The sequence below is a fragment of the Cibotium barometz genome, chromosome 35, assembly GCF_041138505.1.
Source record: "Cibotium barometz isolate CiBa-2024 chromosome 35, ASM4113850v1, whole genome shotgun sequence".
Lineage (NCBI taxonomy): Eukaryota > Viridiplantae > Streptophyta > Polypodiopsida > Cyatheales > Cibotiaceae > Cibotium > Cibotium barometz.
In genome coordinates, this window is record NC_141080.1 from 3,666,628 (window position 1) to 3,690,395 (window position 23,768).

Consider the following 23,768-nt stretch of genomic DNA (forward strand, 5'->3'; position numbering starts at 1 on the left):
GGGGCGCAACGGCGAGTAGAAGGGGGGGGAGCAAGAAACGAAGGCAGCGGCGATGGGCGAGCAGCACAGGGGGGCGAAGGCGGGAGCTTCAGCGAGCTGGTCGAAAATTTTTTCTTGTTTCCTTATGTCTCCCCGACTCTCTCCTAAGCTCTCACGGCTCTCTCTCAAATAACCCTAATATACTCTCTAGTTGACATGCCACAATAGTCATGATCCATGACTTAACGAGGGGTCACTATCTTAGGAGGTGTTCCAAAAAGCTAATGACCCAATAAATTCTTCGATATGACCTAAAGTGTTGATGTAGAGGCCCACATAAATGAAGCTCACATGCTTCCCTGATCTTGAACAAGATTATAGCCAAACATAAATTCTCTCTAAGCATTCCATTTTTGAATATAATAGACATTGATAATAGTATGCCCTTGGAACCAATAATGTCTTTGCTCAACATAAGTATCCCAGTTTGATCCTTCTGTGCGGAAAACAATGCACTCTTGTCATGTGTACCATTCGTATGGAATGAGGAAAACTTGTGTCTGTGTTCAAACAATGTGTATGAATGACCAAATCCACCATATATGTATAGTTAGTTAGTTGACTTAGTTTGATCCACCATGTATGTATAGTTAGTTACTTTTTATAAAAAATAAAAAATAAAAAATAGGAAGGAGACTTCTATTGAGTATGAATAGAACTTGATCAGATTGCCCTGCTGTCAGCAAACTGCAGTAAGCACTGCTTGGGATACCAATGCTGCCCACATCGTTCAGAACTTTGGGTCCCAAATTCCATACAAAATCCTGGCTAGAAGCCGGAACAAAGGATTCTCATCCCAGAATGTAGGGTGATCTCAAGAAATATGGAGCACAAAGGTACCAAGAGAGCCCTGTGGGGTCAATGATTTTAAAGCAATCTCTTCTCTAGTCCATTGAAAGAATACTCCGCATAAATCGTAATCACAGTGGTACCAAAGCTTTGGCTTTTGGTAAAAGAGAGAGTGCTAAAAATTTTCTTCCTTGTGGTTGGTTTTCAGGCTCCGGGGGCGCGCCAAGTACCAGCGTGTGGTTCCCATCTCTCATAGGTGGTTGGTTTACTAGGCTACCTGAAAAGCCAGTGAAATAGCCTCCCACACCTGCGATGGATGGTTAACTTGCACTTGGGCTTGAACATGAGCAGTCCCACCATGAGGAATCTGGATAGCCTCCCACACCTGCGATGGATGGTTAACTTGCACTTGGGCTTGAACATGAGCAGTCCCACCATGAGTAATCTGGAAGACTCAGCCTCACCACAGGAGCAGCTCATTACTCCCCTTTTATTCATCTTTTCCCACAAAGCATCCTTCTCATCTGGATCCAAGCCTTCCATGACATTCATTTTTTCCCTGATACAGTAGGAGATGCAGCAGCAACAGCTGCAGATGCAACATCAGATACAATGGCAACAAGACATGCAGTAGTTACTTTTGCCTTCTGCCTAGGTATCCCCGCTACATGGAGATCCCGCGGAAGCCTCGCTGTACTCCTACGCCTGATTAAGAACATTGATGCAAAATATCATATGATTAAGACGGAGAGGAGAGAGAAGAAGAGAGTATTTGGTATCAGGTTTTCTTTATTACTATGGTACAAAAAGGTAACTGAAGCTTGTACATGATTCAGGCTTGTGGTCAGCCACATAGGGGTTGACCCTAGCCCTTCTACATGAATGCTATGACTGAATGATGACTTAGGAACTGAATAACTGAATGTCTTTGGCTGATTTTATGAGCTATGCTTATATATGGGGGTAGGACAGCAGGCGGCCAACAGTAAAGCTGTCGGCCTGCTGAATACTCCCAGAAAATGCTAAAACTAAAATATAATGCTAGGCGGGCCGGCAATAAATGCTGGACTGCTCCACAATGCTGGCCGACTGGTTCTCATGACTTCCCGAAGCTAGCTGACTGATGATAGGAGGTGTCCATATGCTGCCGACTATACCCAGATGCTCCTAATGATGATGGTCCTGATATTGATGACTCTGATGCTGATGTTAATGCTTCTGCTACCGATGTTGCCCTAAATTCTTATCTGATCTGCTGCACTAATCAGGGATTAAGTCAGTTCATGCTTGAAGATTAGCCATGGCACGAGCGTGCACGTGACATTCCCTTCTGCTAAACTTGATGACGGGGTGAAGACTCTGTCATCCTTCCTCCCTGGACTTCTACTAACCTTGAACTGCTACAGCTTACTAACCTTGACTTCTACTGACCTTGACTTTAACTGATTGATATTTTTGGTCTCAGCACCTTCACACCTAATCTTCACTTCCAAGTCTTTGATGAAGAACTGAGCATCTGTTCACTGATGTCCCCATGCCTGCTTTCCCTTAAGCTTGACACAGCGGTGGGTCACCTGCCAGAACTAATCATGCATGTTGCTAGGCCTTTGGAACTAATCTGAGAGCTTACTGAGGTACTGGGTCACCTGCCAGAACTAACCATGCATGTTGCTGGGCCTTTGGAACTAATCTGAGAGCTTACTGAGGTACTGGGTCTGTGTATCTACCCTCAAGGAATGCTTCCTCTGGCTTCGCCTGCAGACCACACCATCGGCTACCCTATTGCATCCTTCCTGCTCAAACTGTGCACCTTCCTTGGGCCATAGCTTAGTGGACTAAGCCTCAATCCTATAATACTAATGTTGCATGCATGGAAGCCTTGCTGTACTGATCCACAACCGTAAGCCTAATTAAGAACATTGATGCAAATTATCATATGATTAAGACAGAGAGGAGAGAGAAGAAGAGAGTATTTGGTGTCAGGTTTTCTTTATTACTATGGTACAAAAAGGTAACTGATGCTTGTACATGATTCAAGCTCGTGGTCAGCCCCATGGGGGTTGACCCTAGCCCTTCTACATGAATGCTATGACTGAATGATGACTTAGGAACTGAATAATTGAATGTCTTTGGCTGATTTTAAGAGCTATGCTTATATATGGGGGTAGGATAGCAGTCCGCCAACAGTAAAGCTGTCGGCTTGCTGAATAATCCCAAAAAAATGATAAAACTAAAATATAATGCTAGGCGGGCCGGCAATAAATGCTGGATTGCTCCACAATGCTGGCCGACTGGTTCTAATGACCACCTGATGCTGGCTGACTGGTTCTCACGACTTCCCGAAGTTGACCGCCTGATGATAGGAGGTGTCCATATGCTGTCGACTATGCCCAAATGCTCCTGATGATGATGGTCCTAATACTGATGACTCTGACGGAGATGTTAATGCTTCTGCTACTGATGTTGACCTAAATGCTTGTTTCATCCGCTGCACGAATCAGGGATTAAGCCAGTTCATGCTTGAAGATTAGCCATGGCATGAGCGTGTAAGTGACAGATACTTAGGCTAATTGTCAACAAAGAGCCATGGAGTTGGAGCAATTCCGTCATACTCTCCAGGAGGAGTTCCATGCAGCGGAGACCAAATGCCTTACCGAAGCTCGTGAGGCGGATGAAAGGCGTGAGGCATCCACAGGAGCCGATGCCATTCATCAAGAGATTGAGCTTGAGAGGCTACGGGCTTTCCTCGCAGTAGAACGAGCCAGCAAGCCATCATTCATGAATGTTTTCAGCAGATGGATAAAACTCGGCCACAAGAGTTCGAAGCCTTCCTTCTTACCGTACGACCCGAACCGACAAGGACTCCAAAGACAATTGTCATTCATGAGTTGATCCAATTCATGAAGTATGATGGTAAGATGGATGCCAATGTTGTTCATTCATGGTTGCATCAATCTACTTCGTATTTTTTTAAGGATGACCATCATAAAATTGTTTTAGCATCGTTGCACATCATAGGTGATGCCACCATTTGGTGGAATGATTGGCAGGGCCAGCATATCGAGGGGGGCATCCTCACTTTTTGCTTTTGCGGCCTTTGCTACCTTTTGCTTTTGTGTAGCCCCTGAAAACATCCATAAGACGGCATTCCGGAGTGAGAAGGTGCATTATGAGTTTCTCGATATGCCTTTTGGTTTGACAAATGCCCCGACCACATTCGATATAATTATTTGGACCTCCTAGCTCTATTTCACATGATGAAACCCATGCCCAGACACCAGACAAGTGGAAGAAGACATGGGGACAGTGTGACTTGGTTGAACACAATGCTAATCAATACACTTAAATACACTAAGATTTGATGGACACTTACTCAAATACAAGAAGTAATTTGCTGAATTGACAAGAGATACACAATGAGCCAGAACGGCCGACCCCTCCCTCAAATAAAGTATATTGATCTTGGGAGAATCAAGTACATAGTGTCATGGGCATTTCTGACCAGATTTCCATACCAATGCATATGAATACAGTATTGCAAACAAGTGGTTGTCGATGTAGACTTGCAATCCACACTACCCTCTCGAGTGTCCATGTTCCCTACCATCTGCTCTCTATTGTCCACCAACACATGGTAGCAACAATCTACAAGAGAGCACGTAGGACAAGAGAACACTACACAGGCTGTGTGATCTTGTAATCCGGTTCCTCCCTCCTGCTACTTGCTTCCATATTTAAGCATAAAAGCTTACCAATCACAAATAAAGTGGATGACAACGAAAGTCTTCGCAATGGAAGTCCTTGGAGTGATGAGATCTTCAATTTGTCACATTTCTTCGCGACAAAAGTCTTCAAGAGGATAAAGGGAACCTTGGGAAAGCTTCCCCTAAGGTTCAACTTGAGAAAGGAGAGCTGAAATTAGGGTTTTCAGCAAAAAGACTAGAAATTACAGCAATAAAGAGAGCTGTTTTGGTGAATTTCAATCATTGGGAGTGTGTAGGAGAGTGATTAGCATCCGGAAACACTCTTGGAAGCTTGAAAAACACCTTAGCAAGCTTGGAAATGGAGTTGGGAAGGAGAAAGTGCAGAAAATGCAGCCCAACAGCCCTCATGAAGGAGGCGCCAATCTCTAGAGAGAGGAGCCAGGTGGTGAGTTGTCGAGTGTAGGTGCAAGGCACGTGCTTTGTGGAGCAAGCTAGAGTGGACACATGGCTGGTTACTCCCCTTGTACAAAGGGGATAAGGTTTGGGCGGTGGACATTGGGTTATGTCCACCTCGGGACACCAGTGTGTGTGAACACCGAGCTAGTCATAATTTATAAGTGAGTTTTGGTCACCCAAAACTTAATGAAGTGTGTACACACTCACTTATAAATTAGTGCTAACTCCTAAGGCTAGGTTTATGATCAACACTTACCACCTGTCACATGCCACATAACCATGTCAGCAGACAATTTCACACGCACGGTTCGTGTCATGTGCACAGTGTGTATCTACCGTGTGCTACACGCACACGACTAGCTTCGAGGTTGGGGAGCTTGGAACTAGGCAAGCTGATTGGCGAGCTGAGTTAGGGATAGACTAGCGGGCAGGCACCCAAGTATGGACGAGCGGGCATCCAAGTGTGGACGCCCGATGACCGGCCAAGAGCCTATAAAAGGGTGGCCAAGGCTAGTCATTAGTCATATAGAGTCTCGCGTGTCTTTGTGAGAGCTCTATGGTCAGGAGCCTGGATCTAGTGCAGACATGCACCTGCTTCATGCAGCCGAGACCGGCAACAGTCTCGAGGCCCGCAAGGGTAGCTTCGTGGCGGTATGGGACGTCACGAGGTAGAGATTGGTCGGTACGTCCATCTAGTTAGCTCAGCTCGTGGCTCGGTGGGGACAACCAAGACTTGTGGGCTTGTCACGACTGTCGTGGTTGGGAGGTGAGTGGATGTTGCATAAAAAGAGATTAAGATGATGAAGCTTATGGTTTAGCACTTAGGGTTTGTGCCCAACCACTAATTCTGATGGTACTTGCCAAGGTTGATGACATTCCGTTCCTTCTTGGGATTTAGCGAGGCATATCAGTCTGATGTGGACAGTTCGTTAACATATCAAGACCCGAAATCAGAAAGTGTAGCTTTCTTCCATTGCATTGATTGCTTTCAACAAGCTCAAGAAGGCCCTCTCCAAAGTGCCTTGCTTGAAGCTAGATATGATACAGAACTGCTACCGTAAACCAAGCCTTGAAACACTGAAAACATTTTCTATATGGGCACGAATTCACTGTTTGCATGGATCATCAAGCACTTAGGTGGTTACAGACCATGCCTAGTGCTCAGTGCAGTGACCACCAGGCTCGCTGGAGTCAAATCATTCAATAGTTTGGTGATATGATCAAGTAAGCATCTTCCAAGTAAGGCCAATCCAAGGGCCGCAATCCAAGGGCCGATGCATTGAGTCTTCGTGATCGCGTATCGTTCGGGTGCTAGATCTCAAGGGGAGCGTCTTCACGAGATGCGCAGGTAGTATCCGGGCTCGGGTGAGTTTGGTACTCAATCGGGCAAAAGCTGCAGCAATCACGAAGCCATATGATTTCATGATACTTGATGGATGGCTCTTATGTAAGAACCGTCTTTGTGTTCTTAAGGCGTACCAGCCACATCTTCTCCCCACCACCAGTGGTTATCAAGGAATGTCTAGCACCAAAGAGCAAGATGTCTTTGACTATGTGTCCAAAGAGCAAGTGTGAGAAGGTTCCCCATGGGAAACAACAAGACTTACTTCAGCCCTTGCCTATTCTAGAAGGACCTTTTCAGGATATATTGATGGACTTCGTCACTACTTTACCTCCCAACAAAATTGTCGTAACTGCTGGGTATTTCGGAGTTAGTAGGTGTGAACACCCTCTTTGGGTGTGAAGAGTCCTTATTTGGTTTTGGTCATAAGATAAGGCTTGATGCCTATAAAAGCATGTACTTGAGTGGTTCTATTATAATGAGAATCATTTGAGTTGTGCAATCTCTCTCGTCTACTATGGCATCTCTTTCTCTCTCTCATTTTTTACTCTCTCTCCTTTTCCAAGAGCTGAAGATGAAGGTTCATGTATGGAGCACCTTTCTAGGGACCATATTTATCAGAGCCAGATTGGCAGCGTGTGGAGAGGCCCTAGGTCATGATGTTCTCTTGCATGATTCGCAGCAAAACATCGGTCCCACATGGGATCAGTTCCACAACAGCCCCGATGGTGGTGGACACTTTTTTCGACAGTCACCTACCTCCACCGCAATAGCATGATGAGTCCCCACAGATACCCAAGGCTTCCCTACAATCTTCACGACAACTCGCACGTAAGTACTGCTTGGACTCCCCTTTTCTCTGGATCTCCCATGGGGACGTCAACCGGATTATCCGGTTTGACCTCCTTAGCCTCACATACACAGCACATGGATCACACCTTCGGAGCTCCCACCGAAGATGCACTTCTCTAGAGATCATTTCCTCATGCTCACAGTGGATGGCTTCATCTAGCAGCCACGCTACCTGAGCATTCACATGTCACATTGCATGCAGATCGTGATTGGCCAGCTATGGGTATCCTCCCACCACCTACGGGTGAACACAAGAGGGCAAGTAGAGCACATATTCAGAGCTAGAAAGCTCATACAGAGACATCGAGAGGAGACCATCTGCAGATTATGCCACATAGGGATGGAGACAGAGGGGCAATGTACCATGAGATCCACAAGAGGTACCATTGTCTCTTCCATGAGGATCCAATATCATGGACTTCCCAAACCCCTCCTGCCCGGGACTCTTCCTATTGGAGCTTCATATACACAAAGAGAGACTCCTAAGAGAGTGTCACTACCCCTCCTTCCTCGCTAGCCAACCATCACCAGTTTCTTCCACACCCAGGGAAAGGACACCAGCATAGTGGACCCCATGAGTCCACCACAGGATACGTCAGCTCTGCCCCATCCCCGAGGAGTCACTTCGGAAAGGGCTTGCGCACTTAAGACGTACCCAGCGTCCCAAGCCCACAGGACATGAACCACGATCCTCCCATCCGCTCTATATCAAGGACATGCTCCACCACCACCACACCACCTTCTCACGTACGGTGACAGAAGAGGACCTCTCGGCCATGGTCAGTAACCCCATGCTCGACATACTTGAGGGTTGTACCCTCTACTGGAGGATGATGTGCCCCTGGTGCTTCATCTTCTCAGGCACACCATGATGAGATTCTCTTGCACTAGTGCTTATATATCACATACTCCCAAATGCACCGTACGGCATCTCTTCTTGCTCTCCAGAAGCTTACAACTTCTTCGCCAGCCCTAGCTGATAACTTTCTGGGGGAGGCTAGCGAAGGGATTGTATCAACCTCTACTTTCAAAGAGCTATGTTAGTTGTACTTGTTTTGTTTTCCTTTTCCATGATGAGACATACCATGGATAGCATTGTATCACTTTGGTCTTGGGTCTTTAGAAGATGTTTAATATAACTTTCTTTCTCTCGTTAGTTATTGGCAGGGTGAGATGGGGTGAGATGCCCGGGAGGACTCTCTGAGGTCTCTACCACAGTCGGAGTGAAACAAGGATACCCACTATCTCCGACTCTCTTCGGACTCTACATAGATGAGATCTCAAACTTCATTGATAGAGCCGGAGGCGGAGGAGCTTCTTTCCAGTCTCATTCAGCCCACCACCTCTCTCCTACTAGAAATGGGATCCACTACAAGACCAGATCAAACATTCTATATCCCCTTTTTCTATCTCTGGGATTATTTGGCACTCACACACTGAGTGTCTCTGCCAGCAATGATTGCTTTTAAAGAGTTCTCTTTTTTCTTTAGTTGACTGTCGACGCAGCCAGATATTGAATGAGTATTCGATAAACCACTGCAAGACCAGATCAAACATTCTATATCCCCTTTCTCTATCGCTCACATCATTTGAGTGTCTCTGCCAGCAATGACTACTTTTAAAGAGTTCTCCTTTTTCTCTAGTTGACTGTCGACACAGCCAGACATTGAATTAGTATTCGATAAACCACTATGGTGAGGAGCATACTCATATTGTCACAATTGAGGATTGGCCTCAATACAAACCATGGCAAAGAGACCCCAGAGCTGTTCAAAGGCAGCAAGCAGCCTTTATTCACACAACCCCCCGCCCCTCCCCCCCGCCTACCCTTGCGGCCAGCCGCAAGGGTAGCCTTTCAAGTTTACCCCTTAAGATTCTGGTGGCCCTACACACATCCAAGAATGCACACGAAAAGCCTATGCTAATAGACAGGATATTTCTCTTGGGAAAAAAGTGGAGAATATTACCTGTCAATCCTAAAGCGTGTCAAACTTTTGTAGTTCAAACCATTGTGCCTACTATAATAAGTTATGGGTGCATCATACTGCCAGGATCCTCAAAGTCTGTGTCCCTTTATCACGGTGACCTTGCTAGTTGGTAAGGAGGAGCATAATCAACATCCTAATGGTGTGACCTTAAATTGTGGGCAATTACTCTCACACAAGCTACATGCACCAGTACACATTCATATAGTGTAGTCAAAGAAAACCCATACATCCACCACACACACACTGTCAAATCTTATATTCGAGAACCCTAAAAGCAAGAGACTCTGAGTAAAGTACATCTAAAAACAGAGGAAAAACACTTCCTAGTTCTGTTGATCAATCTGCTGCAGCTCAAACCTGTAATGCAACGACTCACGTAATGATCAACAGAAGTCTACATACTTGTCGATCGAAGGCAAACACCTCATAATTACGATCCAACCATATTGTCCATATAGCCCAATATATTTCCCAAGCAAAGAAAAGAGCATATTCTTGCAGTCTGGAAGGATATCTTTCAAACATCCAAAACATTTTCCCAAATGTCACCCCAAGGAATCTTATTCGCATATCCAAAAATAGGCGATTCAAAAAGTCGCTTGTGTCAGTGCATGCCCAGAGCAAATGATAAATACTCTCCATCTGATGATGGCACCGCAAATAATTTGGAGCCACAATTTTCGACTTTGCCAAATACTCTCCTACATACCGGGAGTGTTCCTGTGGGACATCTCCATAGAAAAACCTTATGTTTTAAGGCAATTTGCTTTGATATATCTTTCCCAAATTACTTTTCCACCAACCTAAGGACTTGCTCATATGCCACACCTGATCCACATGTCCCTTTATCCATGGTTGTGGAAGCAGTAAACTATATGTCCTTTCCATTGTCAGTCCCAAAAGAGGAAACTCTGTAATATAACTTGGTTGGCTATTCTTTAGCACCCAATCATCTTGTTGTTGCCCAACCGATATATACGACATATCTCCATGTCCTACTAGCTGAGCCAAGAGGTATTGGGCTATGTGCCCAATGCAAATGTATGAGCAACGACTTCCAATCTTGCAACAATCTAGAAGAGTAGGGACAGCCTTGGATTTTTCCTTGTACTTGACCTAGCAAGATATCCCAATAGGAGAGATTCCAATGCCCAAAAGAATCAACCTTGTAACACGCACACATTGTAGCCAGCATCGGTGCCCATGGCTGTCCTTGTCCCGCGAAAGTTATTATCGTGATACTTTTCCGAGCTAGTACATGGTAATGCATGATATTCAGCCCACCATGCATTTTAGGGTTGCATACATGCTCCATTTTCAATAGCCTTAAAGCCTTCCTATCAGTGCTTGTTTTCCATTACAGTTCCATTGCTCATAACATGGATTTTTTATCCCAAATCAGCAACGGCAAGAAGAATTGTATGTATGCCATTATGATGGATTGTACTATTCACAACCTGACATGCAAAGACCATGTAGACAAGTGCCATTAAATCAACCTTTTGTTTGACTTTTGTTTGCACCCATGCAACTGCCGCTTTGAAAGATATGTTCAAACCCAAAGGATATCCCAAATGCCTAGTGATTTGGCCTGGGGGTAATATATCTCCTGGCCAGAGAATACTATGCCAATCCACCTATTTTAGTGGTAGCAACTTCGATTTTCTAAAGTTGATTTTCAGCCCAGCTGCTGTCCCAAACAATTGTAGAACTTCCATAATCGCTGTCAAATCCCTTGGAGTATTCGCCAGGAAGAAAAAAGAGTCATCATCATATGCCTGTGCAACCATTGATGACCCGTTTGGCTATACTATCCATGTAACTCTCCTTCCCAAGTAAGGATACCCATAAACATCAGCAGAGGATGAGTGGCAATTGCATACAACAAAAGCTCAAAGGACAACCCTGTCTAACTAATCTTCCCAAAGTCCAAGGTGATGATAATCCTTTCAACACACACACACGATCCTTCAAGAACAGACATATCCCCTTGGAAAAAGGAGATGTGAGAAGCACAACAAGCTTCATCGCTTCCAAATGGCTCGCCCATAGTTAAGAGCTCCAACACATCCAATCCTATCCCATGTGCTTTGTGCAAACAGATTGAGCATTGTAAGGGAATCGAAGGTAAGCAGAGATGTAATTTAATGTGGTTTGTATACCATACTTGCAATATAAATTCGTTGAAGGCTTGCAGTGCTGCATCCCTCAATTGGGCATTCAAATGGGTGCTACAAGAAGAAGCGAATACAAGGACACATGAGTGCCTATCAAAAACACAAACATAGTATGTAGTTGTTTATTGAGCATTCTTTAAAAAGGTGAGTTTTTTACCAATAGGCCTCAAGCCACCTGAGGAAAACCATGGAGTCATCTAAAAGACGAAGTCGAAAAAGGCAAGCATGCCTGGAGAGAAGCCTTAAACCAGCTGCATGAACAATAAGATGTGTGTATTCAGGCATTCTAATGATTTGCTTACCTAGAAAAAGTAAAAGAAAGAAGAACCTTGCCATAATAAACAGCTAAAACAAGATAGGAATTTGCTCTGCTATCCAGTCAGGAGAAATAGGCAAAATTTTATATTGGGCACTGCCAAGCCCCAGGTTTGTACGAAGGAGCTCTACAGACATGCTCGTGCCAAAGCTGGCTGGCCCATCATGACCACCTGATGATGGGCAGGGATTTGTATATAGAGAGCCTAAGATCGAAGTTCCTCATCCTCCATCCAGACAGTGCTGTAGAAGAAGACATCAGAAATATAAAGAGGTGGATTGCATAAGGAGCAGTTGCCCCCCTCTAACCTTTAACCATTTCATATCTTTTCAGATCCTCTCGAAAATAAAGGACTTGCTCAAGATATGTGTAGACTCTTCTTGCAGCTTCAACTGAACCTGCACATAAAGAACTAATGCCTGCTTACCTGTGTTACGTAAAGCAGCCATAGCCAGACTAAACTCACTGGAACAATAATACTAAAACAGGAGTATACTGTGTATAATAACAAAGAAATGGCATACCCCCTGCCGGTACTGTCCTGTCAAACCACATAAGAAGTCCATCTAAACACTTCATTGCTCCCGCAACCAGGACATATAAAGGATCTTTTCCTTTCTGTCGCAGCTGTTCATCCAAACTATCAAGGCACAGATTCAAAATAGTGATTGTGTTGTCCTCTTCAAAAGTGGAAGGGAAGCATTCCACCATAGTACCGAGTACAATCAGTATATTTGATCTCACTGCAGAAAGAAGACACTATAAAAAAATCGTTTGTATCACATGAAATAATGCAGACATGAAGGACCATGGTTATGCATGCTGAGTTTTTACATCATTACTCTCTTCTAACACAAATCCGTGTAAATGTAAGGGAGTGGAACCGCAACAAACATGTTCCAGAAGACTTTGCTTTCCTATACTCCTGCAAAAAAACCTTTGCTGTGCTCCATTCTAAGCAGAAGTTGGAAGAAACATAATTCTGCATGCATAACTCAAGAAGGGAAATCAAAGGAAGCAAAGCAGCTGCCTGCACAGACTTTGATTCATCCCTTTGAAATACATAAACACATCGCTCCTGCAATGCCAATGATAACATCATATCAGAAACAGCAAGGATATTTAAACAATAGGGGAGCAACATAATTAGGGTAATTTTCTTTTTCTTTAGAAATGAAGTAAGAACCTATACAGCTGAAACATCCCAATGGCACAAATTTGATCACACAATTAGAAAAAGCGTAGGTGTTGGCTCATGACAGTGAGTCTTTTAAGGATTTTGTGCTGCTTCCGAGACCTAATGGTCCCTTGAAGCAACATATGAAGATGTCAAGTAGACATGACCAATGCCGGGTCTGTCACACCAAATGGACCACTTTGGCCTTCCTTAGAGCTAGGGATCATAGGAGGCGGCGCAAACGTGCTCCTCGGGCAACACAGCCTAATGCTCCACCTCGGCCAGCTTTTCGCCAAGAGTGGCGGGTCGTCTCTCATGGCTGCCCTCCAAGTGGGAACGTTGGGGCCCCTTCTCTCCCAAATCCAGAGAAGGATAAAGAGGGGGAAGAAACTTATCCATATGCATATCCTCTCCAAGGCCTCTTTCCTCTAAATTCCTCCCATCCCTTGGGCAAACCCCTGCACCTACTAACACTAAAGGGCAAACTAATGTAGCATCTTCCTCTCCTCTTACAACCTGAATTTTCTACTGACAATCAGGCCCCCAAGGAACCACGGGCTGCCCTACCAATAGCTGGCAGGTAAACCCTCAATCATTTCAATTGTTACCAATGTGGCTGATTACCTTAATGATAATATTTTAGTGCATTTAGCAAACACTAATCATGAAGAACCCCACAACTGAGACTTTTCCCCAAGCCTACAGTACCACTCCCACTGGGGAGAGGAATTACAAAAAGTTATGTATTGCAACCCTCCTTCCACTGAGTTGATATAGCCAAAATCGATGTCACCGCGACGATCCAAGCCTTAATCACTTCGCTAGGCAAAAGAAGAACAAAGAGTTGGCCCAAAAAGAGAAGGAAGCGGAAGTGGAAGCTAAGGCAACTAAAGAAAATCAAGAGCCAACACCTAACTTGCAACCTAGCTCCTCCACGTCAATTCGTCAATAGTGAAGAAGTCGCTGAAGGGATAAGACTCTACTACTATTATTATTTTAATCTACAGTGGTCTACACTCTTCATACCTTACAAACTGTTACCATATTATAGTAGTGATGTGTGTGAACACCCTTAGGACCGCCGGGGCACTTTTTCCCTCACTAGGAGGTTTTTTCCCCCGTGCATTGTATATACGCCCATTATCTTCTAGGGCTTGTTATCTTTCATTTTTGGCACTCATAATACACTACTGTGTTGTGCTCAAGCTTCCTCATCTTCTTGAAGTTGTGTGTGCATTCCTGCAACCCTAATTCCAACAATTGGTATCAGAGCAGGCTTCCTCCTCCCGGGCAGCATCACCGGCACCTGCCGCTTCATCTCCTCCGATTGCGACGAGGTTTCACGAGCGTCTGCAGGTTAGTATATGCCGTGGGAGAACCCATAGGGCTTGTTCGTTTCAGAATTTTGATCTGAAGTCATTTCGCCCTCCGTTTTTGCATTCCAAGTACTGCGCAGGCAAAATCGTCCTACTGTGCAGATTTTCTGTCAAGATTAAAATCTGCAGGACAGGTGCCCATTCGTCTGTTTTGGGCTGTGCTACATAGCACAGGTCGATTTTATACAGGTTTACCTCTTACAGACAGCATTTACATCTAGTAGTACAGTCATTGGCCATGGCTGACAACAATGATGTATTCCGCATGTTGGCTGCTGAGGATAAGTTGGATGGCACCAACTATCCATTGTGGGCATATATGATGCGACATGTATTGGTAGCAAAGGGGTTATGGAACATTGTGCAGGGTATTGATGCACGTCCTATTGTGGCTGGGAATGCTGCAAACACATCAGAAACAGGTACTGTTGATGATGGTGCAGGCACAAGTGCTGTAGCAGCTGTTCGAGAACCACCACTTTCAGCAGAGCAGATTCGTTGGGATGGTAGAGATGCGCAGGCTCATGCCTTGATTGCGCTGTCTGTCAAACGTACCATTATCCCACATATTCGCTCCTGCAGGACTTCTAAGGATGCTTGGGATGTACTTGCCACATTGTATCAGGCAAGAAATGAGGCTCGTGTTGCTTACCTCCGAAAACAGTTGGAGAGTGAGCATATGAACGAAGGTGATTCTATGGATAGCTTTTTGACAAAGATCAAGGATTTCAAAGAGCAGCTCATTTCTGCAGATGAAATCCTGTCAGACAGTTCACTTGTGCAGACTGTTTTGAATGGTCTACCAGATTCTTATCAGGGTTTTGCTTCCACTCTTCGCTTGATGATGAAAGGCAATCCCAATGCCTTATCATTTGAGGAGTTAGTTTCTGTTTTGCTGCAAGAAGACCAGTCAAGGCAAAACAGGAATATTATGCGTGTCGCAGATCAAGCTTTCGTTGCTAGTCAGAGAAGCGAGAAAGGTAAAGCTGGCTTTTCTTCTAGTAAGCAGAAATCTGCAAATGCTGCGCAACCAAAGAAGGAAGACAAAGATGAGAAGAAGGGTGACAAACAGAAGACATTTTGCAAGTACTGTAAGGGAAATGATCATGTCATCAAAGCGTGTCCTAAGCTGGCTGCGAAAGAGGCTAAGAAGAAAGAGGCTGGTATGGCTGTTGCAGATGCCTCTCCTTCTAACAATGAATCTGCTAATGTTGTTCAAGATACAGAATGGGCATTCAATGCGCAGTGCAGTTATGACCCATCTTTGCATGACACATGTATGTCTGCAGTAGATTCAAATGTATGGTACTTTGATAGTGGTGCCACTAAGCATATCACCTCGCAGCGCAGTTTATTCACTTTCCTTGAGTCTGCTCCCACAGGGAATACTGTCACTTGTGCCAATAACTCCTCTTATCCCGTTAAAGGAGTTGGACAGATTGTGCTGAATGTTGCAAATTGCAACACCTTTACACTTTTTGATGCATTGTATGTGCCAGGGATCAAAAAGAATCTGCTGTCAGTCTCCGCATTTGCCAAAACAGGTTTGGTTGTAAAATTTGTGGATGACAGATGTACTGTTCATGATCTCTCTTGTGGTGACATCATTGTAGCATCTGGTTCACTATGTCGAGGGCTGTATAAGCTCAATATGGATGGCAAATGTGTAGAGAATTCAGCATGTGCTATTATGGATACGCAGGCTATTTCAAATGCAAAACTGTGGCATGCACGTTTTGGTCATCTGAATTTTGCAAGTTTGCTGCGCCTGCAGAAATCTGAAATGGTGTCTTCTTTGCCTAAGCTTGAGGCACCTGTCAAGCATGTTTGTGAGGGCTGCATATTGGGTAAAATGCAGCGTGCTTCCTTTCCCAAAGATGGATCAGTGAGAGCTGAACGCAGATTGCAGCTTGTTCACAGTGATGTTTGTGGTCCCATGCAAACTCCATCATTTGGAAACTACCTTTACTTCGTGACTTTCATTGATGATTTTACCAGGCATGCATGGGTATATCCTTTGAAGGCAAAGTCCGAAGTGTTTTTGTGCTTCAAACAGTTTTTGGTTATGGCTGAAAATGTGTCAGAAAGTAAGATGGGCACCCTCCGTTCAGATCGAGGAGGGGAGTATATGTCTTCAGAATTTAATGCATTTCTGGCTGAGCGTGGGATAAAACACCAATGTACAGTGCCGTATACACCACAGCAAAATGGTGTGGCTGAGAGAAAAAACAGGTCTCTCATGGAAATGGCAAGATGTATGGTTAAGAGTCAAAGTCTACCACATGGTTTTTGGCTTGAGGCTGTCATGTGTGCCACTTATGTACTAAACAGGTGTCCCACCAAAGCATTACAGGTTGTCACTCCATATGAGACTTGGCATAGCCGCAAGCCATCTGTTGGCCATTTACGTGTTTTTGGTTGCCTGGCATATACATTAGTGCCTGTGCAACATCGCAGAAAATTGGATGACAAAGCTGTCAAATGTATTTTTGTTGGATATAGTGCTGAGAGCAAAGGCTATCGTTTGTATCATCCACAGACAAAGCGCATTTTGGTTAGCCGTGATGTTGTATTTGTGGAAGATGCAGTTCAGCCCTTGGTTTCATGTACTAAGGAGACAGATATCAGCTCACGTGATGTCTATGATACATTGTTGCCTCTTTTCAGTGGTGCACAGTCAAGTGCAATACCTCATGAGGCAGTTTTTCAGCCTATGCAGGTTTTAAATGATGGCACAGATCAGCCTATATCTGATGCAGATGTGCATGATGCACTTGAGGATGAGAGACAAGAGATTGAGGGCTCTAGGAACATGCCTAGATGGCTGGTGCAGACTTTGCGTGACAGCAAGTTGGATGCCCCTTTGTCTAGTCGCACTCGTTCTGGCTCTCATGGTGCCTCTTATGCGTCAGATTGTTATGCATTGGCTGTTTCTAGTATGTGCGATGAAAGTGAGCCTGTTTCATTTGATGAGGCACAAAGTTCAGAAAATTGGATGGCTGCTATGCAAGCAGAATACGATGCTATTATGAAGAATAGTACATGGTCTTTATGTGACTTGCCCCCTGGCAAGAAGGCCATTGGCACTAAGTGGGTATACAAATTGAAGCGTAAGCCTGATGGCACAGTGGATCGCCATAAGGCTAGGCTTGTTGCAAAAGGTTATGCTCAAGAGAAGGGCATTGATTTTGATGAGACTTTTGCTCCCACATGTCGTATGACCACTGTTCGTAGCATCTGTGCATTAGCAGCTCATAATGGTTGGAATGTACATCAGCTGGACATAAAGACTGCGTTCTTAAATGGAGATTTGCATGAGGAGGTGTATGTATCGCAGCCTCGTGGTTTTGTTCAAAGAGGGCAGGAAAACAAAGTGTGCAGGTTAAAAAAGGCTTTATATGGTTTAAAGCAAGCTCCACGAGCTTGGTATGAAAAAATACATGCATATTTGACTGCACATGGGTTTCAGAATAGTCCAACAGAAAGCACTTTGTATGTTAAACGTGTGGATGGTGTACATCTAATCATTGCTCTCTATGTCGATGACATGCTGCTCACAGGACCAAATGAGAGTCATATTGCTGATTTTAAGGCTGATTTGAATGCCTCTTTTGAGATGTCAGATTTGGGGCATTTGCATCATTATTTAGGGATACAATTTAAGCAGTGTGATGGAGGTATTGCTTTGTGTCAGACAAAGTATATTGAAACATTGTTGCGGAGATTTGGCCTTGAAGACTGCAAGCCTATTGCTACTCCAATGGAGACAGGTTTGAAGTTGAGTCTTCATGATGCTGGAGATCACTTTGATGTCACACTCTATCAGACAGCTGTTGGTTGCCTCATTTATGTATGCATTACGAGGCCAGACATTCAGTTTGCAGTCTCACAGGTGAGCAGATTTATGCATAGCCCAGGCATTAAGCATTGGCAGGCAGTGAAGCGTATCTTTCGCTATTTGAGTGGTACTCGGCATCTTGGGTTGTTTTATCCCAAGGGGGGATCATTGCCGCCAGATTTACATGTTTTTTCAGATTCTGACTGGGCTGGTTGTTATGACACACGCGTGTCCACGAGTGGTTTTTGCTTCATGCTTGGAAGCTCATGCATATCATGGTTGAGCAAGAAGCAGCCTACTGTGGCCACTTCTAGTTGTGAAGCTGAGTACAGGGCAGCTTTCACAGCTACGGTTGAGTGTGTGTGGCTCAGACGCCTTATGGCTGATTTGGGTGTTGGGCAGCCATCTGCCACCACCATCTTCACTGACAGTCAGAGCGCATTGGCAGTTGCGCGGAACCCAGTGTTCCATGCTCGTACGAAGCACATTGAGGTGCACTACCATTATGTCAGGGAGAGACTCTCTGCAGGAGAGATCAGTTTGGCTTATGTGCCAACACAGGATAACCTTGCAGACCTTTTCACAAAGGCTCTGCCTCGTGAGAAGTTCGAAGCTTTTCGCAAAGCTTTGGGCTTACTCCCTTTTGTGGATTCGTCCACATAGCTAGACACTTCCCTATACATGAGTGCTAGCTCTTGTTCACCGCATCACTCCAGGGGGGATTTGTTACCATATTATAGTAGTGATGTGTGTGAACACCCTTAGGACCGCCGAGGCACTTTTTCCCTCACTAGGAGGTTTTTTCCCCCGTGCATTGTATATACGCCCATTATCTTCTAGGGCTTGTTATCTTTCATTTTTGGCACTCATAATACACTACTGTGTTGTGCTCAAGCTTCCTCATCTTCTTGAAGTTGTGTGTGCATTCCTGCAACCCTAATTCCAACACAAACTATTAAGGGGTTGTTCACATGCGAGGCTCTCTTTTTTTTCTTCTTCTTCTTCAGTACACAGACGTTTGCTTGGAAAATGGGCAGGGCACAGGATGATGCCTCTCCCAAAGACAATGTACATAGTGATGATGTATTGGGTCAGAGTGATGAGTTTGCAGAATCCTCCTCCCACAAGGACATTACATCATATCAAAAATACTGTGTTGAGTCGTCCTTGCTTGGGATGGACAATATGCAAGATGCACAGAACACGATGCCATCTTATGAGGCCTTGAAGGATGCACAACAAGATGTATGGCAAGGCACCCATGCATCGCGCACATATGCAGAGTCTAGGGGACAGAGTGAACATGCTAACAATGGACTTTTCTCCAAGGATTCCCCCCTCCTCCAACATTATGGGAGGCAAGTTCAACCTCCGGCCAAGCAGTTGCTCTCATCCCGAGTCAAAACAACTTCTTTACCATGAGGAATATCTCATGGAATGTGCAAGGTCTAGGGAGGCTTCCCATGTCACGTACACACCCGTGCCATGGCTAATCATCTCCATGAACAGTCTTAATCCCTAACTAATCCAACAATTAGGACAACATATAGACATCATAGCATCAACATAATCATCATCATCATCATCATCATCCTCATCCTCATCCTCATCACCATCATCATCATGGAGGGTCTGGACCCCAGCCCACAGCCATCAGAGGCAACCAACCTACAATCGGCAGCCATTAGGGCGGTCCTAGGCAACAAGCGTCAGTCTTCAAGAAGCCTTGCTTTTTGCCAAAAAGTGATGCTTTTGCTTTGCTTTTGCCTAATACTTTGATTTTGGTCTTTTTAATAGTAAAATATTACTCAACTTTAGTCAAAAGTTCTTGTTTTGCTTTTCTAGCTTCAGGGCCTTGCTTTTTGGCCCTAGAACTGCTTTTTGAAAAAGCGACTTTTAGCTTTTTGGTCCGGCTCAGTCTCCTCTTTCCAATGGTGTCCTTGGCTCGCGGTCAACCCTATTTGACTTTTTGCTTTTTCCTGTGTCACATGCATCCCGCACTTGGATGCCACGTAGACATATCTGAACAAAAAGGTGCAGGATCTGGAGTGGAAAACTGGTCCCATGCGAGCCCAGTCCGGGATGAGTCGGCCAAGGTTCCACTCCATGCATCCGAGGTCAAGTGTACATTGTCCTGCACGTGCGTCTGAGGTCAAGTGTGCATTGTCCTGCACATGCGTCCGAGGTCAGGTGTGCATTGTCTTGCACATGAAGCAATGCCAATCCACGTTGTGAGGCTCCCTATGGAATGATGTCACTGGTTCTGTGTATCTAGTATGATATTGGATGCCAAACCTCTGTGTAGGCATGTAGGATTCGCATGTAGAGATGGGGATAGCCCATAGGGCTACCCCAAGATCATTTATGTGGGCATGGGGGTGAGAACCACCCCCAAGAGGCCAGGAGGGCCCCGACTGTACCCACCAGCCATGAGATGGGCTAGGAGGGGCTGTTGGCCAACCCTATGGCCATAGGACAGCCAGCCGACTGTGCCCCAGGCCTTATAGGGGATGTCTGCCAGGTGTGGGACAGCCCACACAGGCTGGGCCATGCGCAAGTGGCCAGCCTTTCATAAGGTGTGAAAGCGCTGATTCATTAGCATAAGTTACTATTTTACCCAGTCGTGGAGAATAATTCTGCCACCCGACTCCTGTAGGACAGCCGACTGGATACATGAAGGGGTACGTAAAGCTCAGCCATAATTCAGTTCATTCATATCTCATATTTCACAAAGTGCTGCAGCTACTCAAGGTGGGGGCCCTACAGAGGGTATTCGGGACCCAATACTGTGTCCTCTTCTCCCTCTCTCTCTCTTTATTTTCTGCACATCTACTTTCAGTTTTGTGTGTTATTCTCGTCGTAAACTATTGCTGATTTCTTAGCATTGACGTTACCGATCTACCCCAAAGCTTCTGCACGTCACAATGGTATTAGAGCCTACTTCATGTGTAAAGATTCAGCAAGAAACCAGAAATTTTTTCACACTCGTGTGGTTGGTTTCCTGACCACCCCTTTCGGAGTGACTCTTGTCCCTCGAAGGACGGTTGGTTTTCAGCCTCCGGAAGTCTCCCACACACACGGTGTGTATGGTCAGATTGCGCTCCGGAAAGGTAGTGCATTTCCCTGCTATGGCGAGCTACGACGACGAGAAAGAACAAGAACCTTGGGACCGAAGTGCACCAAGCAATCCATCTAAGGCATCAGGCATGAGTGTACTAGAGATGTTCCAAAAGATGACCAAATTGGAAGAGCAGAGGCCGCAGATACTGGCTCTGGAAGACGGCACCCGTTCTCCAGCTCTACGTTTTCAGTCTCCTCCTCCTGCTCCTTCCGTTTCCCAAATTCCAGATCCTCTACAAAGGGACCCTTTCGAAGGGTCACGACCGTACCCGAGTTCAATGCTTGAGTTGCAAATGCGTGTAGTGGAGATTCGACAACGTGAAGACGACGCCATGCAACGCGTGGAACATGAACGATACCTTGCGGCTTTGGACGCAAGACTGACACCAGCGGCTTCCTAAAGTCATTTTCCCGAGAAAATGAACTTCAGTAAGTATAATGGTAAACTCGACCCCCCAACTCTTTATTCATGGTTGCATCAATTTGAAACTTACTTTGCCGAAGATCGAAAAAGTGATACTGACACGGTGATCTTAGCTAGTTGGTACTTGGAAGGAGAGGCCATTCCTTGGTGGACCCAGTGGGCTCTTGCCCACACCAGATTAGGTATGGCAGCTTATGTTTGGGATGAGTTTGTCCTCAACCTTAAGCAGCGGTTTCTACCGCCCCATTACCTCGAGCGACTCGAAGACGAGTTTAGGGGAGCGCGTCGGAACGCGCAGCCAATCCTTCAGTTTGCCAATAAAATTTCAAACTTATGTTTGCAGTTGGGCTTATTTGATACGAACAAGAAAGGGCAATTCCTTTATGGCCTTGACACGCAAATGAGGTGCGTATGTTTAGGCCAGCCACCTTCGAAGACGCACTCTCGCTTGCGTAGAGTGCTGAAATGAAGCACAATGGCGGAAAGCCCACGACTTCCCAACAGGCTACTCCCAAGGCTAACACCTCGAGGGGAAAAAGGCCAGAACCAGACGGGATCCAAAAATGCTCAGGAGATCCACTCTTTTGTAGGCCTCTGCCAAGCATGTAGTTTCCATATGGACAAGTTTTCTGACCTTGCAGCACCTCTTACATATCTGCTCAAGGGCGTGAAGACACGTCGACAAAAGGTGCCCGTCACGGACAAAGCACTCGAGGCATTTCATGCAATGAAAAAAGTTGCCTCTGAGTCTCCGGTTCTCAAATTGGCTTCATGGGATGATTCTTTTCGAGGTGATTACCGATAACAGCAATCTAGCCATAGGAGTTGTCCTTCAACAAGAAGGGTACCCAATGGCTTATTATAACTAGAAATTAAATGATGTAGAAAAGAATTATTCTATGTATGACAAAGAGCAATTGGGGGTGATGACAACACTTAAGCATTGGAAACATTTCCTTTACGGGAGAGATTTCACAGTTAAGACAAGTTATCAGGCACTTAAATGGTTGCAGACCATGTCTAGTGCTGTAACATGCAACGGAATTATGCGTAGATGAAGGATCCTATCACACAAAGTCTCACACCACCTTCTTTATCCTGAGTTTCACGAGTCTTTAGCAATCCACTATCGAGAGAGAGAGAGAGAGAGAGAGAGAGAGAGAGAGAGTTGTATTAACGTCTACTAGAGGCCGAACTCGACCTATGAGACAAATCAATGTACAACTGTCAATGTCCTCTGGATGTCCAAAAAAAAGGACAAAATGAACATGAAATAAACTATGAAAGTACTACTACTACTAGAGGCTCAATATGCAACCTATATGCGTAGGGTATACAAGAATGCAATGCATATCTGTATAGCTCCAACCAGTACCATAATGGGGGTGTAATATGTGATACATAGGCGATGGCGAGGCAAAAATCCCTTGGAGCATGATCTCCGGGTGTGAGTGTAAGTGAGCGAGCCGCTCCTGAATATGGTGCTGATGTCGAATCCATATCTCTGTGATCTCCCTCTGATGTAGTCTGGGAGTCTGGTAGCCTGGTGCTCTCGGTCTCCGTCTTGCTCGGAGGTCCACAACGCGCTGAAGTGTAACCCCCTCCTGTGTCAAGATAGGCACTGGGATAGATCTCTGGAAGAAATCAGTGAGCTGGAGTTGTCGCCCACCTCTCCCTGTGGTATGAGTCCGTAACAGTATCTCTCTGTGGCACGCTGTCTCTAGCAAGAACTGGCCAAATCTGCGCTGGTCTGCGGACTCCATGATCTAGCGGAGTGAGGGACGTCCACTGAAGATGGTGGTGTCTCTCTCTCTAATGACACTATATGCTCTGCATCTGCATACATAATGCTCCTCACTCTCAACCTCCTCCTGGCATAGCCTCTCTGCTCTGGGGATCCGTGCTGCCCTACCTGCCTCAATCCCAAGCTGGTGTGATGACACTCTAAGCTGGCCAATCACCACTCGGGCACTGTGAGGCATGTACACATCCATATATCCGGGTCACTGAATGAATCCATCCACTGAGATACGCATAAACTGATCTCTGTAGTATAGCATCTTCGGCGGTAGAGGCTGACTAGGTGTAATCCAAGTCTCCTAAGTGTATCACTGCCATAAATCCTGCCGAAGGACTCTGTTCCTCTGACTGTGAGAGAGCTGGATGTGTG

General features: G+C 45.3%; 1 protein-coding gene across 1 annotated transcript in view; it reads right to left on the reverse strand.

Moving 5' to 3' along the window:
• LOC147618065 (uncharacterized) overlaps window positions 1–23,768 on the reverse strand; it is a 105,280-nt gene that overhangs the window by 74,161 nt on the left and 7,351 nt on the right. Inside the window, exons 3-7 of the mRNA XM_086775309.1 lie at window positions 12,558–12,741; window positions 12,188–12,406; window positions 11,972–12,061; window positions 11,505–11,598; window positions 11,338–11,401 (exon numbers count right to left, since the gene is read on the reverse strand). Coding sequence (XP_086631435.1) covers window positions 11,338–11,401; window positions 11,505–11,598; window positions 11,972–12,061; window positions 12,188–12,406; window positions 12,558–12,741 — 651 coding nt within the window. The remainder of the gene's footprint in view (window positions 1–11,337; window positions 11,402–11,504; window positions 11,599–11,971; window positions 12,062–12,187; window positions 12,407–12,557; window positions 12,742–23,768) is intronic.